Source organism: Chrysoperla carnea, chromosome 5, assembly GCF_905475395.1.
Source record: "Chrysoperla carnea chromosome 5, inChrCarn1.1, whole genome shotgun sequence".
Classification (NCBI taxonomy): Eukaryota; Metazoa; Arthropoda; class Insecta; order Neuroptera; family Chrysopidae; genus Chrysoperla; species Chrysoperla carnea.
This window is the reverse complement of record NC_058341.1, coordinates 49862629-49874454: the sequence shown is the minus strand read 5'-3', so window position 1 is coordinate 49874454 and position 11826 is coordinate 49862629. Positions and strand designations below refer to the sequence as shown.

The following is an 11826-nucleotide window of genomic DNA, read 5'->3' as shown; positions in this document are numbered from 1 at the left end:
AAGTTTCATGAGCAAAGCGGTTTCGCGTAGACGTCTCTCCACAGCAGCAAATGTTGGATGATTTGGTAAATGACGATCTGGACATCTCTCATAACAACTAACGACAATTGGAATTTCAGTAAAAGATATTTGGGTATCTAGAAACTTGCCTATCGAAAAACGCATATCGAATTAAGCCAATACACAAAAACATACGCTATGCGTCTAAAGAAAAAATATTGTTGTTTTAAAGTCTTTTTTTTACCTAAAAAATAACTAAATAAATATTTTTCTCGAAATTTAATCTTGTTGCGTTTAATCTAGTCTTAATCTTATTTATACCAAAGATTAAAATTGCAAATTTTGAGTAAACAATGAAAATAATCGATGTTTAAGAAGAGCATCTTTTTTGTAGTAAAAAACTTCATTTAAAGATCCTAAAATGCTTTGCCTAAATGGGCGTAAAAATTTTGGGGGTTTTAGATACCAAAATTTGAATGAAAAACAGTACCACCACACCAAATTTTATCAAAATCAAGCTAACCGTTCTGGCATTGTTTCGAGTAAAAAATTTTTTTATATGAAACAACTTTCTAAGTTTATGTGTTCTTCTCAGTAACGAAACCGAGGTGAGTTTTGACGGTATTGAAGGTCAGGATCAAATTCAATGTGTCTCCAAATTTCCTCCTTTAAACCCAACATTTTTTTTTAATTTTTCTGTAATTTTCCAATTTTTCAGGTGACAATTATTACCTCTATATTACTGCCTACTTTTTCCTATGTATTTCAAAAAATTCGTGATAAATTCTTATCATAGCTACCACCGTTTGACTAAAAATCATTTTTTTCATAACTAGTGTAAAATTTAAACTATAATTGATTTCATAGCTGCAATAATATTTTTTATACATTTTCATATCTACTGTGTGGGATTTTCCTTATAATCTTTACAGTAAAATTTACCCGCTTATATGTTGGTTAGAAAATGGTGTGATACATATTTACCGTTTTGAAAAAGATTTTTAAACAATAAAGTTACCTAATGTTTTGTAAAGTAGATATTAATAGTTTAGTCATATTTCCGAGTGGTCATAATCTTTCTGAGCATTCCACAGTAGTAGCGGTTTTAATATTTGCCAATAAAATAATTGAAAAATAGTTCCATAATTAAATTACGACTTTTTGTTAATCGTGTTACACATCGACTAATTTGATGAGTAAAATTCTCCCCATACAATTTCCTGCATCTTATCAGGTGCAGTAGTTTCGCTCATGCGGATACGTCCCGTTCGTAATTAGAACATGTAATTAGCTAGAAAAATCGGTGAAAATTATGTGCTGGTGAACGTGCCAAACTTCTTCAACTATTGATGATTTCAAATCGCTAATGCATACATATCATAGTATTGTTATCGCGTATTGAAAGTGAAGCTCTATCAGTCCCAGTAAATAAAAAACTTGCGAAATCCATTTTAATGTGAAATTATTACAGCAGGAAACAATTTAGGCATAAATTGTTGAACCGTTATCTGAGGTCAAAGGCCGAAGCCATCCATTTTGATCATCCTTGATCCATTTTTTAAAGCGCTTGAACCTTTAGCGTTGTGAACACCATACCATATTGCAACTATCTCTGAAGCCGAAGGCTCCCTGTCACTATCGAATTGATGCTTCTATAAGAGTAAACTCAATGCCTTGCAACTAAAACGAACTCAAATACAAAAAAAAAGACCAAAATCAAGCCGAAGGCCTCTTTAATGTCTAAAGAGAGACGGTTCAAAAGCTTCATGGATATTAACAGAGAAAAAGGATGATGTCAAGAATATTGTAATGTGGTATTTGTTTTTAAAATTGTAACTGTCAAGTGAAGCGGGCGGATAACGGCTATTAAAACTATTCAAATAGTAAAATTAAACCTATGTATAAAATTTCATTTGATTTAAATAAGCCTTATAATATAAAAACCACCTTATATGATCGCATTATGTTGATCACAAAACCAATATTTACAATTTTAAAATTACAGTGCAGAATAATAAGGAACGCAAGTTTCAAACTTGAAGTTACTGTTCCTGACCACTCTGTAGGTACTTCATGAACATGGGAAAAATGGACCATCAAAAATGATTAAAATTTTGGCCACTGTCTAGTTTTGGGTGAATAATTATCACCATTTATCACCGACCATACAAAAACTGAATGTAACCTTGCCACATTAAAAAATTATCATTGTTCCAAATAATTTTTAAAAAAAATGTTGCCCTTGAAAGTATGTGTAATCCATAAAGGAAGACAAAATATTCTAAATTATCTATCCGAGTTCCTGAAATAAAAGTCAGTGGGAGAAAATTTAATCATTACTTATATAAAATATAAAATCAAAGCAAAATATAGTTCAATTTTTGTGTTTCATCAAACTCTGTCAATTAGTTTTCATAGTAAGTTTCAGTTCGTTTGCTTTTTCGGGATAAAATTTATTTTTACTAAATTCTAAACTTCTTCCAGAACAAAATGTTATTAAAGAAATTTATACCTTTAGTAGCGTTATGGGGCGTATTTATTTTACTACCCGATGCTACTGAAGGTATTGTTGGGGGTCAGGAAGCTGTAGCTCCCCCACCCGACGATCCTGTGGTGTTTGTAAATAGACGTGGGAAATCTGCAAGAATATTAGGAATACGGGATGAAAAACGGTACAATTTCAAAGGATTACGTTATGCCCAGCCTCCTGTGGGAGAATTACGTTTTCAAGTAAGATTCAATTTTAGAAATTTTCAAATAATCATCTAATAAATTTTCTATTTATAGCGTCCACGAATGTATACTTTAAATGGTGATATACAAGCTACGAAATATGGACCGCCGTGTCCACAGCCAAAAAAAGGGAAGGACAATACTACAATGATTGTCGGCAAAGAAGATTGTTTATACCTAAATGTATTTACTCCAGAATTGTCTGATGGAGGTGAAGGTCTTCCAGTTGCCGTTTGGATTCATGGTGGTGGTTTCCGTGTTGGCTCCGCCGCACAATACGATGTAAGTAAAGGACGACCCATATAATACATTGTTTCTAAATTCATTGCCTTCGCCATCAATGGCGGATCCACCTATATAGGCATGATGGACATGCCCATCACCTAAATAGACTTATGATTCAATAAAATTAAAAAAAAAAAACAATTAATTACTTTAAATAGTTAGTCTATTGTTCCTAATTTCATAATAAATCCCCGCCTGATAATTTTTTGGGGGAACATTTTTTTTTGTTTAAAAATTTGTTTCAAAGCATGTAGATTCCAAAAATCGAAAAAAAATTTGAGCGAAATCGGTAGAAGAATACTTTCGGAAATCAATTTTCATATTCCTATATTAGATTCCGTTATCAATGAAACAAATGTTGGTGTCAAGTACTTGACCATCGATATCCAGGCAATGAAAAAAGTGCTTCACAGGTACCGGCGATTCATTAATGATAGTGAATCAACTGTCATAAATGAATAATGACTCTGGATGGCCAAATGGAAAACAGAATATGAAAATAATTCTGCCATACCAGGAGTCGGTGCTCATCTCATAAGACAGGAAAGATTATTCGGTCTTGCTTTTCTAAGCATCTAGAAATCGATGATATTATCAACGCTTTCGCGAAAATAAACGAAAGCTTGAATTAAGAGAAGAACCTAAATAAAATTATTTAATGTAAAATGTATACTGGCGTTTAATTTGATATCAAATAAATATTTGAAGATATCAAAATTAGTTCAGTAGTTTAGAGTCTAAATGTGACACTGTGATGTGTAAACAAACGGACATTTACTTTTGTAATTTTTATTAGCGAATAAACTAACATTTTACAGATTTATTAATTTACAAATATACTTTACAATATTTATAGGAATGCACTGTATCGATCATGAGCGAGTTCATACTCTGATTCGAATTTGGCCGATTTTCGGGTGCTGTGCCGTGCCCATTTTTTTTTAAGAGCTAGATCCGCGCTTGTTCGTCATTCAAGCAGCAATATACCTACTACATATTCAACCAAATCGCTGGAGCTCTAATATTAGCTAATTTTGAGCTTGATCCATTGAATTCAAAATAAAATGAATTTTATATGTGTCGTCCTTTAAACTTATCTAAAAATGAATATATATTGATCGGCATAGAAATCTGAAATAGTAAAATTGCTAAAAGGTATTTCATTTTAATATAATATACAATTTTTTAGGCAAAACATTTAGTTAACAAAAAAATGGTAATTGTTACGTTACAATATCGTCTTGGTTCACTTGGTTATTTGAGTACAAAGAATGGAGATCAACCAGGAAACGCTGGACTTTTTGATATTAATATGGCATTGCGATGGGTTCGTGATTATATTCAATTTTTCGGTGGAAACCCCAGAAAAGTTATAGTTATGGGCCAAGGTTCTGGTGGTAGTGCAGCTGTCCTTGTTGGCATGTCTGATATGACAAAAGGTAAATACACAAATACAGCTCGAACAATAAGTTACAATTTAGAAAATATTATTGGTTCTGCAAAACCGAAATTTGGAAAATAATTCGAACTTAAAAATAAAAACCTTTTTACAGAGTGTGATTAACGTTTTGAATTATCTATTTTCAATTTCGTTAGGAGTAATAACTTGAAAATTCGATTCACAATCAAATAAAATGTTACCTTCAATAAATTTTATTTAAAACATTATCTCTCTTGTCTAGGATACACTCATGGCGTAGTTGCTATGTCTGGAACGGGATTATCCCATTGGACATTGGACAAGGAACCGAAACGTACAGCAAGATCATTAACAGCTGCCCAAAAATGCCCAAATAATTCCGAACGTGAAATGGTAAAATGCTTACAAAAACAACCACACGAAGATCTTATTAAAGCGGACTCAGATATTGAAGAAGATCGACAAGCTGATGGTGATGATGTTTCACAAAATATTGCAGGTTTACAAGCTGCTGGACCAGTTAACGAGGGTGAAGACGATAGACGTTCACTTCCATCATTTGTACCTCGTGAGCCACTTGAATCAATGGAAAAGGGTAAATTTACCCGTGTCCCATTACTGACTGGTGTCACCAAAGATGAAACAGCAAATGCTGTGAACAGTACGTATGATATTTAGGTCACTTACATCCCATATAAAAATGTCTCAAAACTACAGCATAGAAGACCACATGTGATATAGACCATAAAATTGAAAACAGGAAGTTTCTATATATCATTAACAAGATAAGGTCTCTTTAGTTTTTCGGTTGTAATTTTGAGAATTTTCATATTAATATTTTTATACTTGAAATTTTTATAATACAGTCCCATCAATGATGTTTTTACTCAGGAGTCCTCAATAACAGCTCCGATTTTGATTTTTTTTTTTTCAAAATGATTCTTTTTGTATATTATTTAAAATCATAAGCATTTCAGAGGGGGGAATAATCTGGAGTGGTGATAGGCAATGTCGCGACTGATATATCGACGTACAACCTAAATCGCTAATGATAGAAATTTGAAATTTCGAGAGGGTATTGTAAAATTCATTTAAGAAATAATTTTTCGAAATTCATTCCCTAAATAGGGGATGAGAGTTTGTATGAAAATATGTACAAATCGTGTTCATAAAATCTACTATAATTAATCCATTTTCCTTTATCCGTCTGTCCTTCCGTTCGTCTGTAAACACGAAAACTGTAAACCGAGATATCAAGCTGAAATATGTATAGCATGCTTAGGACGTAACAAGTTCCTTATAAAAAATAAAAAAAAATTTTTTTTGTGTCCATTTTCTTCAAAACTATGAAAGATAGGGAGTTGCAAATTTGCAAGTAGCTTCAACTAGTTATTGTCAAAGATTCTTGAAAATATTTTCAAAATTTTCGAAAATCCAAACAAAATGTGTTCTTCTTTCTATATACAGTGTATTTCAACAATTAACTCAGTCAATTGTTTCTTTTCACTTGTTTACATTATATCTCTATTCATATTTAAATATTTAAATTTGAGGTCAAATTTCTTTTTTTCATAATCATTTTATAGATTTTTCTGGTCATCTAGTGGAGGACCTTTGACCTTGGAAGAACAGGCGAAATTTTTTTAAACATTATAAATTTCGCCCGTTCTTCTAAGGCCATAGTGCTGCACTTACGACTGGATTTTTTCATTCTTACTATCATGTTTTTTATCAAAAATCTAAATATTTCTTAAACGAATAGAGATTTGACACCAATTTAAATATTTACAAGTGGAAACAAACAATTGACTGAATAAATTGTTTAAATACCATGCATAGACAGTGTTGATTACTCTCTCACATTACACATACAAACTGATATTCCCATATAATACTATACAATTTACGCCTAGTTTGCGCTCTCACGGGTAAACAGTGATGTTTACAAAAAAATGTTTCAAACAAAAGTTGTTTATTTTTTTAAAAAGAACATTTTTTATGTTTAAACTTTTGTTCTATCTCTAACGGTATACAAGATGGGTCCTACGGACCCAATACCCAATTGACCAATATGAAATATTGGTCATTTAAATAGGTTAATCAGTAGATATTTTATATACAAGTGAAAACAAACAATTGACTGAGTTAATTGTTGAAATACCATGCATAGTCAGTGTTGATTTCTTTATCACATTACACATACAAACATGTGACACATACAACTGATAATCAAGTATGGTACATATTATAAAATTTCCGACTAATTGGCGCCCTCACGGGTAAACAGTGATGTTTACGAAAAAAAGTTTCAAACAAAAGTTGTTTAATTTTTGATAAGGAACATTTTACATTTAAACTTTTGTTCTATCTCTAACGGTTTACAAAATGGGTCCTACGGACCCAAGAAACAATTGACCTATGTTGCTCATTGACGAACTTGATCTCACTTTTTACGTCCTAAGTACGCTGTAAAAATTTCAGCTCGATATCTTTTTTCGTTTTTGAGTTATCGTGTCCACAAACAGACGAACGGACGGACGGACGGACAACCGGAAATGGACTAAAAAATTTTTTTCCTAGCATCATTATTTTTAAGCGTTACAAACTTGGGACTAAACTAAATATACTATGTATATTTCATTAATACATGGTATAATAAAATTTACCAATGACAATTTGAAGAAGGAATTTACTCCCGTTTTGCATATCTGTAAAACTTAAAATCGCCCAGTGAAGCGTAACTGTATTGTAACTATTTATTTTATTTTCAGATAACAAAAAAGTAAACATGCGCAAAAAATTAAAAGATAATCCAAAGTATTTACAAGAAAATCTACTTGGAAATTTACAATCATTTACAAATATTCTACAAAATGGATTACTATCAATACCTGGAATCAATCAAGTGGCTGATATTGCTGGTGGGGTGGCAAATCGTTTAACCGGACGTACAAAACGGCAATCAATTACAGACCTTGTAAATAAAGTCAATCCACTTAAATTTGATAATTATCTAAAATTAGCAAATCCAGGAAATCTAGTTGAAGGTTTACTCAAAGCTGCTGAAGTAACTGGTATGTACCTATAAATAATTTTTAAGAAAATAGTATTCGGCCATAGATGCTTATTAATTAATAAATATCTGGTTACTCGGAATTTTGTTAGTTTAAAAGACACAAATTTTATCACCAATATAAAAACCGTTTAAAATGTCTTCATACACAAATACCAATTTGAATGTCCCAATAATATCTTTTTACGATATATGTATAAATCACAACAGCTTCTACCAACCAAATCTGACTGAAGCCATAAGGACTTCACACTATACAATACATACGAAGCAAACCACGTAAAATGTATATACTCACAAAATTTTCTAAAAATGAAACCTAGCTAAATCGATTTTTCGCCCCAGAAATCCCCTGAATAATAAGTTTCATGGAAATTGTTGGAGCCATTTCTGAAATTGTTTATATGTATACAACGTGATCTGTTATTAACTACAGAAACCTAACTTTCCAAAATAAGCTCATCAAGAGCAACAAAAAAACTCTTTTCCAAATTTGGATCTGAGCCCTAATTTGGGAGCTACAGGTATGAGAAAAATTGATAAATTTGTTTATTCACTGACAACATTCGATAACCAGTAGCCAATGATAATCAGAAGATATTAGTAAATTTCAGGATTTTCAAAAGTTATAACATGATTTAATTGGATTATATTATTTTGCAAAAACATTAAATTATTGTACGTAAACAAACAAACTATATGACAATGGGTGCGGTTTGTTTGTTTACGTCCAATGATAAATTGTTTACTGATAAGTATTATTATTTTATCAGAATAATAGAATAAAAACTTATAAGTAAATAATTTATCATTGGACGTGAACAAACAAACCACACCCATTGTCACATAGTTTGTTTGTTTACGTACAATAATTTAATGTTTTTGCAAAATAATATAATCGAATTAAATCATGTTATAATTTTTAAAAATCCCTACCTCAGTTCAATATTATTATAAGAAATTTACTAATATGTTCTGATTATCATTGGCTACTGGTTATCGAATGATAGTCAGTGAATAAACAAATTTATCAATTTTTCACATACCTGTAGCTCCCAAATGAGCCCATACAGGGGCTCAGATCCAAATTTGGAAAAGAGTTTTTTTGTTGCTCTTGATGAGCTTATTTTGGAAAGTTGTTTCTGCATTTAATACCAGAACACGTTGTATATCAATATTTTATATTTTATTGGTTATCATAACTCTGAAACTACCCTTGGCTTCGCTTCATTACGATCAGTCTGAATGAAAATTTTTTTTTTTTTCATTTAAAAAAATCTTGAAATTACTGCTTTTACATACTCTATAGGCCATTTAAAAGTTACATTTGGGGTTGCGCTTGTCAGAAGATGCAATTTTATTTTTTAAATATCAAGGATGGGTTAGTGTAAGTTAAATTCAAGTTTGTGGGGTTGTAGCCCTTGTCAGGTTTTTATTATTGCAATAAAAATCTAATTAAATAACAATTGCAAAATACATCATGCCATTTTTTTCTCATTCCTATATATTTAACACAATGAGATAAAACCATGACTTTCACTCAGGAGGCTCGGGTTCGATTCTCGGTATCAGAACCAAAATGTAAGAGGTTGTCCTTACATATGAAAATACTGCAAAATACGAAATAAAAATCAAAGAACTATTTCTGACAAATTATTCCGCAATAATAAAGTGCAAACAACAGGCAATGTCTACAAGGCAAATTCGCATTATCGAATGCATACTCTGTGTCCCAAAAAACGCACATTTTAGTATATATCTCTATGTATATTCGTGCGATTTTTGTGACACAGATACATTCGAGAGAAACGCAATTGCAATGTCGTTCTAGCATCAAAATAGGATGTATTTAGGTACAGACACATAATTTATATCATAAAATACTATCTATCATTTTTTGAAAAAACTAGATTATAATAAGTTCCGAAATCTTTTGACCTATGCTACCTTTAAAGTTTAAAAAATTTGTATTAATCAATTAATAGGATGTTCTAAGACCAAATAAGTATATCAAAATAAATATATATTTAGCAATAGCAAAGAAAACCAAATAATGGCGGAATAATGACTAATCTTCCAATTGGTCGCAGAAACAAAGCACTTAAGTTCGAAAATTTGGACAGTAAGACGGATTTGAATGCGGTTTTCTGTATTCGATTCATTAAAGCGTCAGGAAGTTTTGTGACCTAAATTGATTTATAAGATTTTAAAAATATGCAATTCACAATTAGGTTAGAATTTTTAGTTATTGCTTAGTCCAAATCCAGCAGCAGAATCAAATTTTTTTTAATATAATTTTTTTTCATTTTTATACCCTGTATATATGTAATATATATCTTGCAACTTTGAAAAAATAAATGGCAAGTTTAATGATTTTAAAAATGTTAATTTTTATTTTGTTTGCAGGTGATGCATTATTTAATTTTCCAGCGTTTTTAACTGCTAACTTATGGACAAAATCAGGAACCCCCACATATTTTTACAGCTTTGAACATAAGGGTAATGCATCAAAAGGTTATAATTTCCTAGCTGGAATTCCTTTAGTATCAGAAGAAGGTAATTCTTAAATTGATATTCATCTATTAAAAAATCGGAAATTTTATGTCAATTATTTATTTTAGACAAAAAAAGTTCCGATTCAATAAGCCATGGAGATGATTTAGCGTATTTATTCAAACCTCAAACACTTGAAGGTGAACCAATTGAGGGAGCTGAAGATGGTTTTACAGATGAAGATCATCAAGTTCGTGACGTGTTTACTGACCTCATTTCTCAATTTGCTCATCAAATTGGTCAAAAAAGAAAAGGCAGAGAAGTATCAAGTTCATTATTGAAACAATTTACTGAAAAGAACAATGACTTTACTCGGGTTAAATCGAAACCAGAAGTCTCCGAAGGTTTCCGGTTCTGTGAAATGGCTTTATGGGGTGGATTGAGTGAAAGGTTACAAAGTCCAGCATGTAAATTCCTAGATGCTTTTGGTGATACTGTAGAAGGAGTCAAACAAGGAATTGAAGGTGCAACGAACTTACTGAAAAATCCAATAGGTGGTATTGGTAGTAGTGGATCTAAACAAAGTGCAAAGCCAAATAATCCAATTGGAGGATTTCTAGCAAACAGAATGGGCGGAGGTGTTGATGAAGATGAAGAAGAAGAAATGATGCAACCAGTGAAAAAAATAAATAGTCGCCCAAAAAATATTTTTGGTAGATCAATGTTTGGATAAAATTTCTCCATAATGTATGATGCAATAATTGAAATAAATAATTGTCTTTTATAAAATCAATTTTTTTTTAAATTTATTTTATTGCATACCAAATTTTTCAGCGATTCTAATTTAAAGAATAGTATTGAGAATACTATTTCAAATTCTCATAGTAGAAATCACACTGAACATCATAGTAATATTGAAAAATGTGTTTATTGTTAAAAGCAACAGGCTTTATTGTTAAAATGCAATATCTTTTTTGATTTTAGCCAATTTTGTTTCTCTTGAAAGAAATTTGTTTGTTCATAGAGTTATCAGTATTTTTTGTTTGTCGATATCTCACATATTTGGTAAATTTTTAAGAAATTTAGCTAATTTATTTATTAAGGGTTGGTGGTTTTCCATAAAAGTTTTTGCATTCCTTACAACCACATGAATCGAAAATAGTAATTAAACTACATATTTGCACTGATGTTGTTTTATAAAAATTAGATTTATAAACAAATAGAATATTGCGTCTCAAGGACATTATATTAAAATGCAACTAATGACAAATAAAAGATATTTGGAAAAAGGAAAATTTTGAGCTCATGCACCATATACTGTTAATGGAACCGAAAATATAAACAATTTGCTTTGGAATTATGCACTTATTGCACTTATTAATGAATCAATTTTGAAAAAATCTGTCATCAAAAAGTATGTAAATTAAATTAGCTCTCAATGTTTCAATAATAAATCAGTGCTCCAAATTTCGTAACAATAAGCCAGACTAGCTCATTCAAAAGAAAGTTTCCCCTACTGGCCTAAAATATATTTAATAAAAAATTTTTTTTATTAATTACTTGTAATTCTAGCGAGTAATTATTCAAAAACCGAAAGTTTTCTAAATTTTAAGTAATATTTTGAAGAAATGCAATGATTGAACAAAAGGTTGTTTAATTAAGAAAAATACCTCCATCTCATATAAAATGTAGTATATTATATAAAACAGAATCTTCCTTGAAATAGACTATAAATTTTAGTAACACATACACATTTAGGGATTTTTAAGTTTGGCTGTTATTTGTTTTTAGTGTATATTTTTTAGCGGGCAAGTAGGTTCGG

General features: G+C 30.7%; 1 protein-coding gene across 1 annotated transcript; it reads left to right on the top strand.

Moving 5' to 3' along the window:
• The first annotated feature begins 2359 nt into the window (after window positions 1-2359).
• On the top strand, window positions 2360-10737 carry LOC123301217 (carboxylesterase 4A). The gene is made up of 8 exons (XM_044883952.1): window positions 2360-2417; window positions 2485-2730; window positions 2788-3015; window positions 4208-4457; window positions 4701-5099; window positions 7210-7512; window positions 9918-10067; window positions 10133-10737. Exons 2-8 carry the CDS (start codon window positions 2491-2493, stop codon window positions 10735-10737), a joined length of 2175 nt encoding a protein of 724 aa, XP_044739887.1. The 5' UTR covers window positions 2360-2417; window positions 2485-2490.
• The last annotated feature ends 1089 nt before the right edge of the window (window positions 10738-11826 follow it).

Bases quoted from the DNA above. Each gene is read 5' to 3' on its own strand.
- LOC123301217 (XM_044883952.1), top strand. From the start codon at position 2,491: ATGTTATTAAAGAAATTTATACCTTTAGTAGCGTTATGGGGCGTATTT. The intron at 4,458-4,700 runs GTAAATACACAA...TCTCTTGTCTAG, and splicing joins CATGTCTGATATGACAAAAG to GATACACTCATGGCGTAGTT. The intron at 10,068-10,132 runs GTAATTCTTAAA...TATTTATTTTAG, and splicing joins TCCTTTAGTATCAGAAGAAG to ACAAAAAAAGTTCCGATTCA.